General features: G+C 44.2%; 2 protein-coding genes across 3 annotated transcripts; both read right to left on the bottom strand.

Moving 5' to 3' along the window:
- Positions 1 to 1,084: 1,084 nt before the first annotated feature.
- pianp (PILR alpha associated neural protein) lies at positions 1,085 to 9,376 on the bottom strand. Of its 2 annotated transcripts, XM_050047505.1 has the most exons (6): positions 9,351 to 9,376; positions 8,758 to 8,814; positions 8,151 to 8,557; positions 7,688 to 7,766; positions 3,223 to 3,369; positions 1,085 to 2,606 (listed from the first exon to the last, which is right to left on the bottom strand). In XM_050047505.1, the coding sequence occupies exons 2-6, from the start codon at positions 8,766 to 8,768 to the stop codon at positions 2,585 to 2,587; spliced, it is 666 nt and encodes a 221-aa protein (XP_049903462.1). In that variant the 5' UTR covers positions 8,769 to 8,814; positions 9,351 to 9,376; the 3' UTR covers positions 1,085 to 2,584. The 2 variants fall into 2 exon arrangements, with proteins under 2 accessions (XP_049903462.1, XP_049903464.1); XM_050047507.1 differs by lacking the exon at positions 9,351 to 9,376 and having other exon boundaries at positions 8,758 to 9,307.
- A 535-nt stretch (positions 9,377 to 9,911) lies between these two features.
- si:ch211-154o6.3 (uncharacterized protein LOC563854 homolog) lies at positions 9,912 to 18,902 on the bottom strand. The gene is made up of 13 exons (XM_050047401.1): positions 18,620 to 18,902; positions 15,041 to 15,159; positions 14,348 to 14,589; positions 13,911 to 14,034; positions 13,528 to 13,649; positions 12,910 to 12,996; positions 12,627 to 12,716; positions 12,225 to 12,313; positions 11,340 to 11,562; positions 11,047 to 11,169; positions 10,740 to 10,905; positions 10,440 to 10,528; positions 9,912 to 10,259 (listed from the first exon to the last, which is right to left on the bottom strand). Exons 1-13 carry the CDS (start codon positions 18,707 to 18,709, stop codon positions 10,159 to 10,161), a joined length of 1,665 nt encoding a protein of 554 aa, XP_049903358.1. The 5' UTR covers positions 18,710 to 18,902; the 3' UTR covers positions 9,912 to 10,158.
- Positions 18,903 to 20,426: the final 1,524 nt, after the last annotated feature.

Raw genomic sequence — 20,426 nt, 5'->3', positions numbered from 1 at the left:
ACAGTCAAAATTGCCTTCATCATGCCCGCCATGTCTGTCTTTCACTCTTTTGATTCTGTTTTCCCTAAATTGTCTTCATCCTGCATGACATTAATGGTGGCAATTATCTGACCAGCAGCAACAGTGAGAGGGAAACAGAGAGGGAAATTATGATCCTGTTTGATTTAACCCTGCATATTTCTCCGCCCCCTCCAACATCCCTCCCACCTCTATAAATAGCGGTGTTAATTTCAGTCAGTGTGATTGAGCTTCGTTGGTTCGCAGTTTTTTACCAGATCGGAGCTGTGATTTCTAACAGCTGTTCACTTCTCCAAGTGTTTGTTAGTCAAAGAGGGTGAGTTGGCTCGTGTGTAATGTGGAGAGAAAGTGGCAGGTGAGTCGAGTGTGTCACAGGTGTGAGCATGTGAGTGATGACTACATTCATGGGATCACACCTAACTTCTGCATTTGTTGTTTGTCAGTCGCGCTTTACAGAATGCTGCAACGTCTGCTGGCATGTGTCTCGTAACTAGACGGTCATTAAAACTTCAGAGTGGAACGGAGCCAATCAATTAGTTTGATTGATCAGTAAAATGCCCAGAGGAGATGGAAACAGTAGCTGTGCGGCAGGCTTGTGGAGAATCTCAACACACACTAGTGGCACTTCTCTGGCGCCCGCCTTGATTTTATTGACATTTGTTTGAAAAACTGTACACAGAGGAAATTCTTGCTTAGCATGCTGTTAATCTTTCTGAAGCGAGAGGAATCCATATGAGGTGAGGAGATAAGGGAAAGCTTCAGACACAAACAGCCGCCTTATTTTTCGCCCCCTTTTCAGCTGCTCCTCACTGCTAAAAAACATGATTGGCACATGCAGCACTTTTTAATGCCAAGCCCATGGTTCAAAATCAATGCAAGCCAGGGACTAAATGTTCACTTAAGGGAGAAAAAGATTAGGATACAGCGGTAGCTATTAAAATGCACAGTGTAAGCTTTGTCCTTCCCATAAAGCATTGCAGATCGCACAGCTCCCGGGGGAATTCATTCAACATGCATAGAAATAACAGAGAGACGCAAAGCTAAAACGCCAGTGTTGAGTCTTTATTGAACTTCCATGGTACAGAAAGACCACATTTCTACAGGAATGCTACCAAAAAATCACAAGACTGGATATCTGGAGGATTGCACGAGCCACGCATGATGCCACCAGCACTATGTCTGTAGTGGAAATGTGTGTATGTAAGAGGGGGAGGGGGGGGGGGGGGGGTCATGTTTCAAAGCTGCTTAGAAAAAGTTGCCAAACACAAACTGCCATTTGGCTTTGAAAGGTTCTATAAGACGTCACTCACTGATAGATAAAATAGACATTTATAAATAATAGATTTGAAACTACTCTCACAGGTTTTCTCACTGTATACATGCAGATTCATCGGAGAGACAGAAATGATGCTCCTTGATGTACTACTTTTCCTTTGGTGCTCCCAAGACAGAAAAATGATATGAAGGGAAATTATGGTGCTTTTGCTTTCCAGATTGAGATACTTGGCTGTCAGGTGGAAAAAAAATCCTTGTTGTGGCAACATCAGTCCTTTGATCACAGATGCTCATTTCCATGACGACATAAATCTGTCTTTGTTGTGCACCATCCAAAACCTTCGGGAATCATTGATTTTCAACAGGAATGCCTCTTCTATCCATTCCCGCTCTGAATATTTTATCTCCACCGCTGGAAGTACTCTATGCTTAACACACCTCTAACACAGTCCAGCAGGAACAGAGGGTGCTCACAAAGGCTCGACAAAGAGGTGAACGTCAGCCAGATAATTAAGAAAACAAATCATGAGGAAAAACTGAAACAAAACAGACTCCTCTACACACTGCAGAGGAAAAAAGCCACACTATTTGCATTTCAGGCGCCCAAAGCGGGGAATAAACAGCAGTTTTTGGAGCGTGACATGTTAAACACATTGCCTGTTGGCTACAGCCGTGCCAAACAGCTTTGTGAAATACCCCGTTCAGTGTTTGGAGATGCTGAGAATGGCTTTTTAACCATTTGCGAACCAGACACAAGCCTGCCCGACTGAAGTGAAACTGAGTGTCATTTCATGAGAGAACAGTCCGCTGGATTAAAATGAATACTGATCAGCTTCACGTGTGCAGCTGAATCACTGGAAGCAGCTGTGGAAGCACAGGTAGGGCATTTCAGGGGTAATGGGATGTTGCAGGTGTGTTAAACTGCTTGTTTGTGAATTAGTCATGGCGGGTCGAAGCGCAGAGCGGTTGGTTGGCTTGGCAGAGCTTGGGGCCAATACAGGGGGGATGGAAAACAGGGAGCAGGTTACAGTGACGCAGTGCCACATGAAAGAAATTTATAACCAAGCACGAAGGAAGGAAGGAGGGATGGAGCAGCACGGGGGGGACGTGTTTGGGTTTTTAAGACCTCAGGGAAGCCGAGGAGTTTTGTGATGGCTGGATACCTGGGACCCCTGGATTCATTTCACAGTTTCAGAGAAAATAAAACGGCGCCGCGGGCACACCCTCTGGTCGTGTTGATGTTCCTCCTCAGGCCCCGTAGAAATGTTTACCATATGGAAAAACAGTCACCTCAGAGGTTCACAACCGGGATCCTGACACAGCAAGAGACACAGAAGAAGAAGAAGAGTGAGAGGGAAAGAAAGAGGAGAGGGGGAGGGTTGGGGGAAGCTTTGGGAGCTGTGATGATGGGAGGCAAGACAGGAGGGGAGAGGAGAAGTGGAGCAGGGAGGCCTGGAGCTGGAAAAGTGGTGTACACGCAAACGGAAAGCTGCATCACAGGGGAGCGAGAGGGCGGCAGGGAGAAGAGACGGAAGAGAAGGAGGAAGAGGAGGAAGGTGGAGGAAAAAGCTGATGGGGGGGGGAGGAAGTACTGGAGTACAGCACTATAATTATCCTGATTGAGATTAACTTTAAATACCCTTGAATAAAAGCATCATCTCATGGACGGCGGCTGGGGCCCACTATGACTCATCTGGAGAGGGAGTTTAAAACACTGATACATCTTACAGCAGCAGCACCAACACTCCAGGCCTGACTACTCCTCAGAGACACTGTCCATTTATACTCCATCTACATCCTTACAATGGAGTGGAGGTAATAATAAGGCTTCTTCACACACTCTCACACACAGAGGCAAACTTGAACTCACACATGCACATCAGTCTCATAGACTTAGACACACTCCGAGTTGGTGAGGCGACTCATTACCTCTCCCTGTCGGTGAAGGAGGAGGAGGTGCTGTGCAGCGTCTGCCGGCTGTCCTCCGAAGCGAGGGAGCGAGGGAGTGCGAGGGAGAGTGGGGGGGCCACGCCACGGGAAAGCGGGGGTGGATGCTGGGAGCAGCTGCGATCGTAACTGGGAGAGGAGGATAGTGACACAGATAGATGGAGGGAGAGGAGAGGAGGTGGTAGAAGGCACAAAATCAGAGAGACACGTGGAAAAGGGATAGAGAGTGAAGGACGGGGAGAGTTGGTGAGGGTGGGAGACAGATGAGAGGAAAGAGAAAGGTGGGAAGAGACGGGAATTAAGGAAAAAAGAGACCAAGAAGAAGAGGGACAGGAATAGAAACAGAGATGAAAGGACTCAAAGAAAAGTTGGGAGTTTGAGAGAGACAGATAACAGTAAAAGAAGGTTAGAGAGGGAGAGAGCAGGACATGAGAGAGAGGGTGAAATTAAGGGAGACAGACAGAGACACAGATAAGGAAAAACAGCAGAATAAAGAGAAAAGAGAGGAGGGGGAGTGAGAGACGGAGAAACAAAGTCAGAGAGCATCAAGAACAGCCGAGCCATTTAGCATCAGCGAACACATTACTCTGCCACTGTGAGAGAGAATTAGTGCACTCATCGGACTCATTAAAACGCTGTCAGGGGGGAGAGGGAGGCAGAGCGAGAAATGGGGGAAGGAGACAGGGGGTGGGAGTCAGAAGGGGTGAGGCGGGCAGGATGCAACAAGGCGAAGACATGGGCAGAGGGGTGACGCATTGCCGGGGTGAAGACACAGTCAAGAGTCACGGGTTCAGGCTCTTAAGAATACTCAGACGCACAACAAAGCTGTTCTCGCAGCCATAAAAGCCATCCTGCAGCCTCGTCTTCCCTCAGCAACACCTGTCTTCCTCTGGCTGACTCTTCTCTCCATATGCACACGCACACACACATATATACACACAAACATCGTCACGCTTGATAACATTAGCCACACTGACGATTTTAGGGCTGGGAAAATCACTGAGCACATATGCCGCTCTTCTATAATCATAATGAACTGGACGGTGGCCAATTTCCACTATAGGCTATCATTTCAGTCCATCTGTACCCCCCTCTCTACACTCTCTCCATCTAACACATGGCATTATTTACACATTTATGACACTGAGGCACGAGCCAGTCTATAGAGAGGGGGCTGCTGCCATGTCTCCAGTTTTGAATTCCCTGCCATTCTCACTTTCATAAGGCCACTTTGCAACCACCAGCAGCAGCGTGGGGTTTTCCTCCATCAGCGGTGGGGGCCAGCGGAGTAAGTTATCGAAACAACAGCGAAGGCCGGTCTCAGGAACAGAGAGAAAAGAGGGTTTATCGTGTATCAGCTCACGGCATGCTGGAGGATTATCTGTGGATCAGCAGTCGGACTGGCGGTGCTGGGAGAGATAGGAGACTGGTGAGGGAGATAAGAGGAGCACCAGCTGTGCAAAGACAGGCAGTGTTAGAGCAAGGCGACGGTGATAACTGGAAGTAAGCGAAGAACCTGAAGGAAGACAGGGAACACAGGTATTCAGAGACAGAAAGAGAGGAAGAAAAAAAAGTAAAAAAAAAAAAGAAGAAGAAGAAGGAAAATCCCTGGGAGGCGAAGGGAAGGGAGGCCCAAGTGGGAGGAGGGAGGGAGAGCGAGGGGAGATAATGTAGGAGAGTGGGAGCGAAACTGAGATTAAGAGAGAGTATGAAAAATAGATATGAAGGGGAACAAATTCAGATTCAGGCAATGAAATGAAAAATTATGATACAATAGAAATGTGGGTAAGATGAGCAGATAGGGGAATTACAGTAAGGAGGAGGAGAGGAAAAGTGTAAATGGGTGAGAGCGGAAAAGGAGATTGACAAAAAAAAAAGAGTTTGATATGGGGAAGAGAAAGAGAGGGGAGTCCCAGGGGTCAAATAAACTAGGTGTTATTGGTTTGATCAGTAATGCGTGGAAGTGCTCCACTACATCACATAGATGACTCCCCATTTCCAGCTAATGGCCATGTGTGCAGCGAGCACTTCCTGCGAGGACTGAAACATACACAGAAACCCACCAACCCAGAGGTTTAATGGCTGTTAAAGCACACTGACACCAGTGACGCCATGTTATTGCTCGAGCCTGTGAGCCAACAGATCTGTTTCCTGCCTCCAGTTCCATTCTAATGGCTATAGCGAATGTTTAATCATTGCAACTCTAATGGCACTAAATGACACATCTGTGCCAACTGTGACTTTCAGGAGCACAAGTGTTGTTAATAAAGCCATTAGTAAGCAATTACTCAGCACTCGCTTTAAGGAGGAAATACTGTATGTGGACACATTACGTAATCATAAACAACAGGCGAGCAGACCAGTGTGCACATGCAAACACATCTGAAACTATCAGGGTCTTATCTTCATCTGGCATCTTCATAAATCCCTGCACTTCCCTTCTTTCATCTTGACCCATCAGTGGGTAATAATGGGGCTAGTCTTTAATTTTAGCAGTTCCCTCAGCCCCATTTTTCAAAACACAGAACACTCCAATCTCTTAACACGAATGCACAGCCCTAACTCAACTCTTGTCAGTTGTTCCCAATATATTTTGCCACCTAAAGGTCGAGTGTGTAGAATTTAGTGGCATCTAGCAGTGAGGACTGCAGATTGCAACCAGCTAAAACTTCCCCTGGTTAGAATTCCTTCAGTGTTCACTGTTGAGGAGTTGTTGTTTTTTACCAAGAGCCAAATTATCTGCAGAGGTCTCTCCCTCTCCAAAACACCTGCACAAGGTGATTCAAACTGCTACAAACACTTGATAAAATGGTTTCACGTTAGAAATCTGTTTCTCCTACACTGTTCGTCATGTCGGAGAAGAGTCACAAGCTCAGCACCTGCTGATGCATGCTCAGCTTTTTTTTTCTGATAACATAAGATCAAGTCATTAAGCAGGTTTTTACCACGAGCTGAATTATCCCTAGAGGTCTCTTCCGCTTCAAAACAAATGGACCCAGTGATTTAAACCTGTAAAAACACTGAATAAAGCAGTTTCATGTTAAAAAATCAGCGTTAGCAGGAACTGCTAACTACAGTGGCCAACGCAAAAACACTGATAGTCCTATCTGGAGCCAGTGTTTGGTTTGTCCTTTCTGGGCTACTGTAGAAACATTGGCGCAACATGGCGATCTCAATGGACGAGGACCCGCTCCCTATGTAGATATAAACGGCTCATTCTAAGGTAACAAAAACACAATTACTCTTACTTTCAGGTGATTATGCACTAAAGAAAACATACGTATTATATTATATCCCATTACTGCCAATGTATCTCCCTAAATTCTACACACAAACTAAGCTCAGTCTACCCGTGACTCATCCTCGGTGTTTGAATATGTCTATGGATTATGACTAAGTCAACAAAAGAACGATTAATCCCTCTAAGATTATTTTGATGCTGAAGAAGTATAATATCCAGCAAATCACATGAAAAAAAGCAACAACTAAAGTAAAGTCTGACAAATGAACTCACTTTTGTGTAGCAGAAATATGTTTCTTGTGCTTTCCTATCTTGATGATCATCTCGTGACCCCTTAGGGGGTCCTGACCCCCAAGTTGGGAACTTCTGTTTTACATAATCAACAATCGACCTCAACACATCTGTGCTTTGAGTAAGATGCATTGTTCTTTTAAAAAAATCACCTTTCTCAGAGCCAGGAGGTTAACAAAATGCTTTAACACAAAGCACCTCATTTAACCTCAAACTCTCAGTCTTAAAGAGTCCAATTTAGAAATCCAATTCCATTATATTAAAGGTGTAGTGTGTAGGATTTAGTGGCATCTGGCTGTGAGGTTGCAGAACTCAAACTTCTCCCATGTGCCAAGCGGTAGGAAAACTACAGTAGCTGAAACCAAAATGTGAATGGCCCTATCTTAAACCAGTGTTTGGTTTGTCCGTTCTGGGCTACTGTAGAAACAACATGGCGGACTCCGTAGAGAGGACCTGCTCTGTATGTATACATAAACAACTCATTCTAAGGTAGAGAAAACATGATTCTTATCTTCAGATGATTATACACTTGAGAAAATATATCCTGAATTTATATACCATTCCTGCCAATAGATGCCCCTAAATCCTACACATGGGACCTTTAAGCGAGGCATCTTGTATTGAGGCTCTGCATCTCGCTGTGTGTGCTCTTAAAATGAGAAAATGTCAAATCCACATACTTTGCCATTGGAAAAAAAAACCTTTGACTGAGAAGAATCAGTGCTGCACACCTGCTGTGAGCCAGGTCTTTAGCTCATAGAGGAAAAGTTTGCTCATCATTCACTCTTATTCAGCAATGCCCTTTTTATATTATGCGGCTACACACACACACACACACACACACACACACACACACACACACACACATACACACACACACATCATATTTTAGAAGGAGAAAGTTTGTGTTCCTACCAGAGTTTGGCTGTAATGACGACTGCCGTCAGGATGAGCAGCGAGGAGATGGTCACGGTGACGTAGAACTGAGGGTCCACTGTAACACACACACACATACACACATACAAATACTCGTGCAATTACCAATCTCAGACCATGACCGTGTATAATTGTATCCAGAACAAGAGAAGAAATCAATGAAGCCAGCTGAAACATGAAATTGGATGTGCGAGACGCTGGCCTCCAACTATAACACCAATCCCATGACGTCTTCTCTGTATCTTGCATTTTGACAGCGGCCAATTCCTCCCTGTGAGTGATGAGAACTTTATTAGGCATTCCCCGCCACAGACACAGCCGGCTGCACGCAGCAGCCTTCACCCTGGTGACAGCTAATTCCCTGGAGGACTTGTGGTATGTGTGTGTGCTCACATGGCCACCTTTATTTAGAAATCCCTCATGTGCACGTCCTGATGCCCACCTTCCTCAGGCTCCGTCTCCTCCGCCTCCGTCCCTCCATCCTCCACTCCCTCCTGGTCCTTAGACTCCAGCGGTGCCTCCTCCCGGGGCTGCACGCTTGCAGGCCAGTCTGACTTGGCGGTGCTTGCCTCCAGCTGGTTCCCATGCTGGTGCAGGGGGTCAGTTTCCTGGCTGGAGAGGAAGTGGTAGGTCTCTTCCTCCAGAGGCTGCGTGGGACCCCAGTCCACCGCCCACAGAGGGGTGGGTGTGACCTGGGCCGTGACGGACAGCTGGACAGACAGGGCGTCCACCTGCTCCTCGCCCTCGCTGTCGTCACGGTTACAGGTGGAGGGCTGTGTCACCAGAGCAACCAGGAGGAGGGAGACGAGGCAGCGGAGGGCGGTCAGTCGTGCGACAGGAGAGATGGAGCTGGAAGAGAAGTGGAGGAGAAAGAATGAGAGGTGGAGGAGTGACACAGAAGTTATCTGAGAAAATGTGGTGTCCACAGGCGTCCTGCACGACCTCATCAGCCCAGAAATTGATTCTTATGCCAGCCATCACTCAGAGTGACATTTTATGTATCTGCACCCCATACATCCCTCCTTCACCTCAGTTACTATCCATCTTACCATCTCTCCATCGCTTCGCTCTGTTCACTGAGACTCCGCTCCTCCGATCATCTCTCTCTGTAAGATAGGACAGAGGGGCAGGAGAGAGATAGATAGAGAGGGAGAGAAAGGGGAGGGTCCAGCTTTTTTTCTCCTTCTTTTATGTTGCCAGATAAAAACCATGTAAACATAGACACCAGCAAAGAGTATTGGCAGAACGCCAACTCTGTCATTTAAAAAAAGAAAATCATTCACAGACTCCCCCAGGCTTTTAAATTTAACGCTCAATTATGCGCCACATGTTTATCCAGGATCCACATCTGCATTGAAAAACACCCAGAAGTACATACTCATTGTCTGTTCTGCTCTCTCACACACAATTACAGTGCACACACCTGAGCAGCACAGCGCATTAATCATCATTAGAAGCGTCATGCATGGAGCCAATACTCTATATGGCACTTTGAGCAGAGAGAGGCAACTTCCCGTCCACAAACTGCTGCCTAAATGCCACAGAAATGTCACTTAAGAGACACGCGAGCGCACCGGGAGACGGACATAGAGACACACACACACACACACACACACCGACACATATCAGTTATCATGCCTACCTCTGGCAGTGGAGAGAGGGAATGAGAGAGGGAGACAGAGAGAAAGGGGGAGATACAGAGAGCAAGTGAGAGGAGGAAAAAAAAGCATCGGTTGCCTTAGCGACTGAGACATGTAGAGTCTGCTAGAGTAAGAGAGGGGAGAGAGAGCGATGTAGGGAGGGCAAGAGACTGTAGGAAAGAGATTTAAATGCTAATTACGTGTTGTTTTTTTTTAAATAAAAAAACTGGTTCAATTAAATGGACGCAGAGGAAAAGAAATGAATTTGACGAGGCAAACAGAAATGATACTGGGGACGACATTGGTAAGCTCATTGTAAAGGCTGGAGGTTAAAAAACTCTTCAATTATGTTTACAAAAACAGGCAAGGACACCCCAGAGAGAAAGAGACAGACAGCAAAGAGGAAGAAGAAGAGGAGGGCAAGGAATAAAGATTGGAATAAAATTTCATTTACATTCATTTAGACAGGTTGCTCCGGCAGAGCAGGGTGATGAACTGGTGTTTGAAGAAGAGTCAGGGTCAGGTTGAAATAAAAAAGAGACAACAAGAGATGCAAATTCTGGAGGTGAGAGTCACAGGGTGACAGCTTTATTGTATGTGGAAATAATATTTACATAGAAAACAATCTGCCTATCACTCACACACATACACACACACACTCACTGTCTCCATCCATACGCTCCCCTCTCAGACACTCAGTCTGTCACACTTCGCTCCCCTGCACCCTCCTCCGCTGTCACTACGCTCCCACCCTCTCATTTCCTCTTCATGGCTGCAGGCCGTGGTGTCCTCAGCATGAGAAACCAGCACTCACTGGAGAACGCAGCGCAACCACGAGCCAGACCCTCCGTCCTCCGCACCACCAGACCGTCCGTCTTGTCCTTCATTGTTGTCACCATCATCCTCGTAATCTAAATTTGACAAGGAGGTCACTAGGATTCGTCACAACATGCATCATCTGGAGCGAACACGATAGTATGAGTCTGCAATTTCACGCTTTCTCATTAAACGTGCCAGTCAGTAAATGAAGACATGAAAATGTGTGAAATTGCAGTGTGTGTGTGTGTGTGTGTGTGTGTGTGTGTGTGTACCATCAGTCTCCTCATCATCCTCTGTGTCCCCCTCCGACTCCAGCAAGCAGGACTCCAACCGACTGTCTCTCTTCGCTGTGACATCACCCCTTTCAACATTCACACCACAAATAATTAAACACCTAATATCAATCGAAGTGTGTGTTAAAATCAGTTACACTCATTAGCACCTTATAAATCCCAGTATAGATTTTGAATTAGCAATGCAGTTGACCTTGGAAGAGTTATGCAAATAAGAAACATAATTGAGCAGTTTAAAATCTTTTTTATCTGAGTGGTGTTGATGTGTACTGCGCCCACCTCTGCTTCGCAGAACTGGGGAGCTGCTCCCATACAATGAGGTCATGACCTCCGGTGACCCACCGGTGGTCTCCGCTCCCTGTGGTCCACGCCGCAAAGCAGAGGATTCTGGGGGCGTCGGGCCAGGTCAGAGAGGCCAGGTAGCGGCACTGGGGCAGAGAGAATACTAGAAGGAGGAGAGGGAGACGGAGGTCAACAGAGGCAAACAAAGTGCTTTTGATTTGGTCTTAAGTCCTGATTGTGCTGTCACTCTCTCAGAGTGGAGCGGGGTTACTTCTGGTTGCACTTGGTTTGCTCAGCGACTCACAATTTAGCGAGCTCTCTCCATTCGCCAGATCATAGCAGGAGCCAATTAGGAGGCCTCCTGTCTGGTGAACACAATCTGTTACCCCAGTGATGCTGTTGTGATTGGTCAGTCTGGACATGGCTCCTGTGATAATTGGACAGATGTTAGGTGGAAGGATTATGCAAATGTTCCTTCATCTACCTTCCTTTTTCAATCATCCTGGCACGCGTGCGCGCACACACACACACACACACACACACACACACACACACACACACACACACACACACTTTCCACTCCATTCCACAGCTCACCAGTCCTCCAGTGCAGGATCTTGAGCCAGGCTCGACCATAAGCCAAAAACACCCTGTCCCCTCGCGGGCTGAGGGTCAGACGTCCGCCCGGCTCCCCTCCGCAGCCCGTCACCTGGTCGCCCCAGTGGTGAAGCAGCCTCAGGGGGTCTCGATCCGAACACCGGTTCTCCCACACACACACCCCTCCCTCGGCTGAACCGCTGAACACCAGCGGACCCTGAGACTGTGGAGGGCATAGGAGGCATGGTTGTCATGGTGATCTGAGTCTTTACCCAGTGTGTGTGTGTATGTGTGCGTGTGAGAGAGAGATAGAAACACACAAAAAGAGAGAGAGAGTGTATGTATGTTTGTGTAAATGGAAAAGAAGTGTGAACAGTTTCAAAATGTATGTTTCTGAGCCGCTGCTGGTTATAAATGGATTGTGCGCTTTGCATGATAAACAACAAAGAGGATGACAATGATGCGCCACGCTTTAATGCTGTAGGCATATTTTCGTGATTGCAAATTGAAAAAAAAAAAATGTGCACATGCAGCTCTGGATTTCAATATTCATGAAAAGGCTTTTTAGCTCAAAATATGTACAGTATGCTTTCTAAAACTGGCCGAGCTCCACGGCTTACATCTCAACAAATATCTTTGATTTCCATTTGAAAGCAATAAACAAGGAAAGCTTCTGTGAGGATAAGAGCGCGAAAATATAGTCGTTAGATTTTCTAAAGAAAGGCTTTTTTGACAAATTAATAATCAAGAGTTCTAACACTACTTTAGACAGCTTCTACACAGAGAGAAAAATCTGCGTGTTTTTTTTTTTTTTGTGCCAGCCGTTAAAAATAGGCTGAGCATCCTCAGTGTGGACAGCACATCACATAGGTGTGACCCACCCACCTGGACGGAGGTGACTGCTTCCTGGTGAGCGTTGATTGACTGGCAGTTTTCGAAAGTGTGCCAGCTCCAGGCTTGAACTTTCCCCCCGTCTGAGGGGTGACAGAGTGTGAGGTTAACGTGTGCTGACAGGCGGCTGGCAGTCATTATTGTTGGTCACGGTCGACCCACCTGAGCCTGACTGCCTAATCTGTGTGCCTCCATCTCTCCGATTCGGCCCAATAGCCCCGTGCTACACTCACTAACTCGCTGGCAGATGATGCCTACGTATTAGTAAAGATGTCTCCTTCAAAGCACATGCATGTACAGAGGCCGATAGAAATACAAATATGATGTGATGCCACAGTGCCTATCTCCAATTATTCTGCTCACTGTGTCACAAACTCGTTCCACACAGAAACACACCTGATCCAGTGATGATGTAGCCATCGTCCTCTGGCACGAAGCAGAGTGCAGTCACAGCGTTGAACGTGTAGACAGATTTAACACACTGCCCTGGAGGGAACAGGAAAATACTAATTTAGCTGACAGAGCACAGACCACCAGTCACACAGGCATACATTGATTACGATGCATAAACACACACACATACGTTGCCCAGACAGAGCCCCGAGGCTCTGTCTACCTTAATATATGCAGTGTATGTATATCTGCGTGTGTGTGTGTATGTTTGTGTGGTTAAGCGTACCAATGCTCAGGGCCCAGATCTTCACATAGCAGTCTGCCGAGCCACTCAAAATAAACCTCTCCTTGTCGGACAAAGACAGGGACCAGGCTAGTGAGAGGGCAAACACAGACAGAAGAGAGGGAGGGGACAGAGGAGGAGGAAGAGGAGGAAGGAATTGGGATCAGAAAAAGAGAGAGAGAGAAGAGGACAAAAAAGATTAAGCTGAGAGGAAGCTGTAAATAAGTGATGATGTAAAAAAATGGGACAGACTGCAAGGAAGAAGCAAAAAGAGAATAGTCATAATTTATGAACATAAACAAGCAATTAGTGTACGAACAGAGTGTGACTATTAGTTCAGCTGCATCATCTATGCACCGCACTTCTCGACTCGGTATTTTAAGTTGGGGAGGCAGGTGGACAGGGAGTGTAGGAGGAGAGCTGGGGAGGGCGTTGGAGTTCAAGTGATGGAAGGCTGCCTGCTCCAGACAGACAGTGAACTCTCTAAAGTGTCTGCTGAGGTTATCTCTCACTGGGGCTGATCTGATGAACTGCTCCTATAATTACCAGACCGCAGGACACCGGCATTACTCAGCTGTAGTCGGCGCACATGTAAAGACGTGGATGTATGTGTGTCCTCACCCAGCCTCTTGCAGTACTCAGGGGGAGGCGCAGACAGACAGGTGACCCCACCAGTGTGACCCCCCAGGTTCTTGTGCTCCGTTGCCGTGGGAACGTGCCACACCTTCACCGTCGTGTCTCGGCTTCGAGGGGGGGGAAGACGTGCAGAGTGAGAAAGAGAGGGTGCAGGAGGGCGGGGAGTGAGAGAAGGTGAAAACAAGCAAAGTTAAAAGCCGCTCGACATAAATCGCGAGAGATTTGCGCCGAGCCATCGGGGGCGGGGGAAGAAAAACAAATATGTCAGACAGCGAGGGAGAGAGCGGGAGCATATTAAGTGATAAATTAGGTGAAATGTTCACTTTGCACATCCATTATGCAAATCGGGGCTTCTCTCACTGCTTTACCTTCCAGAAACCACCAGGTTGTCAACAGCAACCACACAGGTGACGATGTCATTGTGACCCTCCAGCAGCCTCAGGCGAAACTTTGCCTTCTCCCAGGACGATTTGAGGGATGCAAATTCAGCTTCTGTAAAGGAAATGATTTGTCCAATTAGCAGTGTTGACTCATCAGCACCCCAGCTTGTTAATCTACACAGTTCTTCAATATGGATTAGTCTGCCACTATGAAGCGTGGGGCTAATTTAGCTCCAAGGATGCAAAACGTGGGTCCTGTCTTCGGGGAAGCGAATGCAGCCAGTTGGTTTTAATACTGGCAGCCACATGAGCTTGTTAGGACTCCTCGAGGCGTAATCTGATTTTAGATGTCAAATTAGGGCACCGCCTTGTGCTTTTAACTGCCTGGGATAAAGTGTGATAATAATTTTATTAATTAATCCCACCTTCCCGTCGCAGTTGCTGCTCCTCGTCAAAGTCTGAGCAGCCTCCTGGCACGTCTCGGCAGTGATCTGACACTCTGGCCGGCTCTGTCCCTTCCTGCTGTCTGCCTATCTCTGCTCCCCCTCCCGTTTCCCTCTGCCTGGCAGCCGGCACTGGCGTTGCTTGAGCTTTGGACTCCTCTTCTCCCTTAAGGATCTTGGAGGCTGGAGGCGTTTGTGATGGAAGGGCCTCAGGGGCATCGTCCCTGTGCCAGTGCAGAAAAGCGAGAGCTGAATGAATAATCGAGATGCAAACAGCACGCGGCATCCTCAGTGACACTGGGCATACCTGTAGAGGATCTGAGAGTGCCACACAAACAAATACAGCACTTCTTAATGAGCTTCTAGTCTGTGTATTAGAAGGAGTGTTTCATTCAATTTGATGTTAATAGCCACACATGCTGATTTTAATCATCTGCACAAAGCCCTGAGGGGCTGTAATATGGAGAATGACATCCCTGAGTGATGTTTACATGATACGTTATGAACACGGGAAAGTTCCCATTTTACTAAAGTGTGACAGTATTTGACCTCCAGTGTGTTTGGATAGACATACAAAAAAGATCAAAGGCTTCAAAGTGAATGTTGTTGCTTTTGAAGAATTATGCTCCTCTCCATCTGCCCCCTCTTGCTGGTACCTCTCCCTCACTTCCTTACACTTGTCTTTTCATCTTCTCCTTTTTTCCGTCTCCCACAATCCCCAGAGTTTGCTGCGGGCCAGAAAGCTGCAGCTGAAGCTCAGCCAATCTGGAACGCAGCTCCGCCTTCCTGGAGATCTGAGAAGGAAGAAGGCACGAGATTGGTTGTAAACCAAAGCCATCTAAAACCACAAGTTGTTTATATGCACACACCAACATACTCGTCCTGTCTTGATTTATTAGACTGCAACAGGCAACGCACGCCGTACTCCTGTCGAGAGTTGTGAGTTATGAAAGATGCATGAATGAGTGGATCAGGCCGGTCAACTTGACATAAAGTGGCTGTTAAAGGAGCAATCCACCAGTTTTACACATAAAGGTACACCATTTAAATTGAGAAAACACTTATACGACTCTAGTGGAGCTTTGTTAAGTCTGAGAGAAAAAACGCTGATGATAGTAATAGTGATCTGATCAGGGTTATCTCTGCTTGGAGACAGTACAATTTATCACTGAAACTGGGGACAAAGAGTCTGAAAATATTTGGGCATTTAGCCTGCAGGGACAGTCCAATAAAGACAGGACTGCATTGTGTTCTGGGAAATGTAAGGTCAAATATTTGACCCTTACTGGAAACTAAGTCAGGATGTCTGCCTCTTGACCAATAAAATAAATAAATAAAAATCTGTTTATTGTGAGTAGTGTTTAGATATTCCACTCATTAGCAATACCTCAGCTTAAAAATACTCATTCGATGGAAAAACACCTGGATATAAATAAATAAAATGTAAAAGTACAGAAGTAAAAGCATCAAAAGCAAAAGTACTCTTTGGGCAGCACAGTAATCACTGTTTGTATACTATTACATTATTAAATTATCATTATTAATGCATAAGCACCATTTTTATTTGGTGACTGTTTTGGTTTGGAGTAATTTTAGTAAGAATAGTCTGCACTATTGGGTAGTTTAATCTGTAACATTACACTGTATTTTAGAAATGTATCCTATATTTTCTATGTAAAACTTAAACCTGAAAAGTAACACGTAAACTTATCTGTCAGCAGTATTGGGAGGATTACTTTTAAAACATATTCCACAATTCCACAACAGATTACTGAATACACGCCCTAAAAATGTAATTTGCGATGTATTCGATAAGATTACCCAAATTAAGTGACATATTTTCAATACTTTGGATTAATTTTGGAATATTTCAAAGTCGTCTTGTTGAGCTCATTTGTCCGAGTCTTACATTTCCATGCCTAAAACACAATGTCAGCAGCATCCTGGCTGTCCATCTCTACCGCCGCACAAATGGTTGCACTTTTTTTAAAAATCTGTTCATGTAAAATTTGTGCCACAATAAATTTTAGAGCAAATAAAACGAATCACTAGATGTGCTCTCTTTAATCCACTGCTCATTTATATTCACTGCTCATTATTATCCACTTCTGATTATTATTATTATTATTATTTATTGCCTTTCTTGTATTTTTGTACTTTATTTTGCATGCCTAGTTTTTAAGTTTTAAGTTTAATTTTTGAAATTTTTGATCTGACTCTTTCTCTTTGACTGCTGTAACATTGTAATTTCTCAGTTGTGGGATCAATAAAGGTGTATCTTATCTTATCCCTTATCTTAAGCAAACGAATCTAATTTAAAGACAGTAATTGCATTCAGAGTACCACCAATTTAAACTGTAAAGGAATACAGTCACTCATATTTTGTATTTTAAATACACAATGCCAATAAATGTAGTCATGCAAAAAGTGAAATAAAAATTCTAAAATGTAATGGTATTAAGTAGCATAAATGGAAATACTCAAGTTAAGAACAAATTCTGCAAATAAAAAGTACTTAAGAGGATAGTTCAGATTGTTTGAAGTTGGACTGTATAATACTCATCCATAAACAGTATATAACATACAGTAAATGTCAGTCGGCCCCCAGTTTACAGAAGCAGGCTTGAGTTCGACATGGAAGCTAAATAATGTCTGCTGTGGAGGGGTCAGCGACAAAACGTATTTTAGCCACCTAAAATAAAAGCAATATGAGTTCAAGTGTCTGCTATATGAAGTTTATTTTTACTGCTTTACCTTAATGTCAGGCAGACTCCATTAAGAAAAACAGTGATTTAATGTCATTGGACGCAGGAGCTGCTGATTTAAAGCTGTCTGGATCTGTTAGTTTGTTTGTTATAGTGTGACTTTGGTGTTTAAAAGGGTTAGTTTGTATTCACCAAAGTCACACAATAACACTAACTAACTAACTGAAGCAGCGGTAGACAGGTCTTGTATTCAGTGAGCTTTAATTACTGTTTATGTCAATGGAGTCTGGAGGCTTTGAGAGAGAGAGCATTGATGGGGAACTGAAGTCGTTAATGGCTTCCCCGTCAGAGGGGGCTGTGTGACCGAAAGGCAAAATGCTGAAAATATAATATAGCACACACTTAAACTGATATTGATTTTTTAGGTGGCTAAAATACAAGTTGTTGCTGACCCCTCCACAGCAGTACATTCCTTAGCTTATATGTTGGACCCAAGCCTGCTTCTCCAAACTTGGGGTATGCTGACTGACGATGCTAATACAACCCCACTTCAACAGATCCAAACTATCCCTTTAAGAATAGTACTTATTGATGTATCACTGCTGCTTTTGAGTCTCCAAACTTTATGCAAAAACACTTTTAAAATCCACTAACTTTTCACCCCAAAATGTAAAATCTGTCTCTGTGTAACTTTACTAAGGAGATAATCCATTGCAAATAAAATGTAATGTAACTTTTCATTGTGTTACTTCTGTTTTGCAAGGATTTAATGGTTAGTTATGGGTCATTTTATGATGCACTACAAATTCAAGGAAGGAAAGGAAATGCAACTTATTAACAGAAGCACTACACCAGTAACCTTCATCATCACTACAAAATGAGCTGTACAATATAGACGTGTGCGACACCACTGTATGCATGTATGCTCTTGTTTCCAATTAGGGGCGACAGTGGTATAGGGCAGAGTAGTGAAGAAAAAAGACACAGTTGTAGGGCATGGCATTAACTTATAGAATTCAGATTCTGCCCTTTAACATACTGAGGCTCTCCTGAAGTTCCTGATAATTATTTTTTCTGATGCTCTACGTGACAAGCTTCTGATCTCCCAGACTCCTAGGGCGAAAGCTGTCAAATTAATTATTCCACCATTATAATTTATTCATGTTAATCACATATTTTTCTTCACTATGACATCAACACTGTTATTCCTAGTTTAAGATGCCTTGCTTCATAACTTTAAGTAGCATCACAGAACACCATGAAAAAACATCATCTTTATTTAACCATGTGAGCCTGGCTACTATGTGCCAGATCTGATGCACTGTAATACTTCAGTGGTGTATGAATATGCAGCTCTACTCTACTGAATGTTGTTGAAGATGTAATGTCTTATTTGGGCTGAATGTGTGTTTGCTCCGTAGTAAAGGCTGCAGTTATAACCTGGCTATTGTCACACCTGGGGGAAATCTATTCAGGATTTGCAGGAGTTACACAGGTTACACACGCAGTTCACACTGGGACAGAAAGGCAGATGAAGTGTTTTCTGTACCTTGAATCTCTCCTCTGGGGTAAGACTGATTTTTATTTCCAGATTTCCAATCTGTCTCAACTTCTTCTGCAGCTTCCTCACCTCCCCCATCTGGAGCTCTGGGCTGAAGCGCCGCGGGTTAACTACTCTTTAAACTGACTCACAGTTTGTTAGGAAGGGTTAAAGACACGACATTGTCTTTAAATGAAAAGTCTGGACTGGTTAAAATCAGTAAAAGATGTATCAGACGGTTCAGCGGTGCCCTGTTGAGCAGAGACGTGTCGCCGGATGTTGACAATGAATAAGACGTGTATAACTGTCCTTACAGCGACACCATGTGGACGCTTAGAGTATCGCATGCAAAAACGGCTAACAATAAATATATTACAGTCGGCTACATCGACAGTTTTTACGGGTATTCATTAAGGCAGACATGTTTTTGTACGGTTTTATGTGTTACGTGCAGTATATGTACAAAATAAAAGTATAACTGACTAAAAGTTACTCTATCAAGGACACTAACTCTGTGCTGCCTTCATGTACTATTCCACCAGCTCGTATTTTCTAATGTCCAATCTTAATAATTAAGAATGAATACATGGATACTACTACTACTTTTGTAGGAGCCATGAATTAATTTACAAATTAATGGATTTTGTAAGATTAGTAGGATTAATTAGTTTTGGAATGGTTTATATTTTTGTATTGTTAAAAGTTTTTGGTTAGTGTTTCGGGATATTCCCCTGAGACCTGAACTTTCGTTTGGTATGCATATTTAATTTCTCCTAACTATTTTGGGATTAGTAGGGCCTGATAATATTAAACACTGTCAAAGCTAATAAAGTCCCAATGTCTTCACATGAGCATTTTCTAATCAACAGTGTCTTAGCTTGTTGCAGTTGTTAAAATTGGCCAAATTCGTTGCCATATCAAACTACAAACATTAATGATTATAAATAAACAAGTTTCAATAATCAAATCTGATCAGGTTTCGGACCATGTCCACTCTTGTGTAGGGATCAGCTGCAGACTGACTTGGCAGAGATGGCTGCTCTTACCATGTGCTCTTACTGCCACTAGATGGGACAAAATAGTGTCCACAGACAAGGATAACAGGTCTAAGTTAAGTAGAATGGAGTATAAGATCAAGTAAACCTAAAATGCGATGTCCTCATATGAGGATACAGGGTCTCAGGAGGATATTATGGATAGAGGCGGTGACATTTATAATCTATTCATAGCATCTCATCTTTTTAGTCGGAGAGAGGGTGAGTGGTGCGCCTTATTTTTTGTTGACCGCACTTTTATTTGTTCACTGTGATCATTTTAATCATAAGGTTGTGCGCGTTATAAGTTGATTCCTTTTCATTACTACATTTATTTTACATATTTTTAGATCTCAGAAAATCTTTTGTTGGCCTGTAAGACAAGTTAACCAGGCCCAGTCTCAGCCTCTGAGCAACTTTTAGTTTGTTTCCTGCAAAAAAAAAAAAAAATCATAAACAGGCCAACTTTTTAAAATTTGTTCTTATTCCTAAAAACAAGTTTGTTAAAACAAGTGCGACTGGAGTTACTCTAAAAAAGGTTGTGCTGACATTGTTCTTTCATACAGAATGAATTCTGCATGTTTCGGTTCCGTCTTGAATTTAATTAATCTCATATTGAAAAAATGTCCACAACTTTCTCTTCCCACATTAGCATGGTGGAAGTTCAGTATTTTTAATTCGAAAGGCCCAAGTCTAAGTAAAGTCATGAGTCACTGCAAGTCAAGTTGCAAGTCATTTTTGATTTTGTCAAGTTGAGTCTTAAATCATCAAATTTATGACCC

Source organism: Epinephelus moara, chromosome 6 (genome assembly GCF_006386435.1).
Source record: "Epinephelus moara isolate mb chromosome 6, YSFRI_EMoa_1.0, whole genome shotgun sequence".
Taxonomy (NCBI): Eukaryota; Metazoa; Chordata; class Actinopteri; order Perciformes; family Serranidae; genus Epinephelus; species Epinephelus moara.
This window is presented reverse-complemented; position numbering and strand designations above follow the sequence as displayed.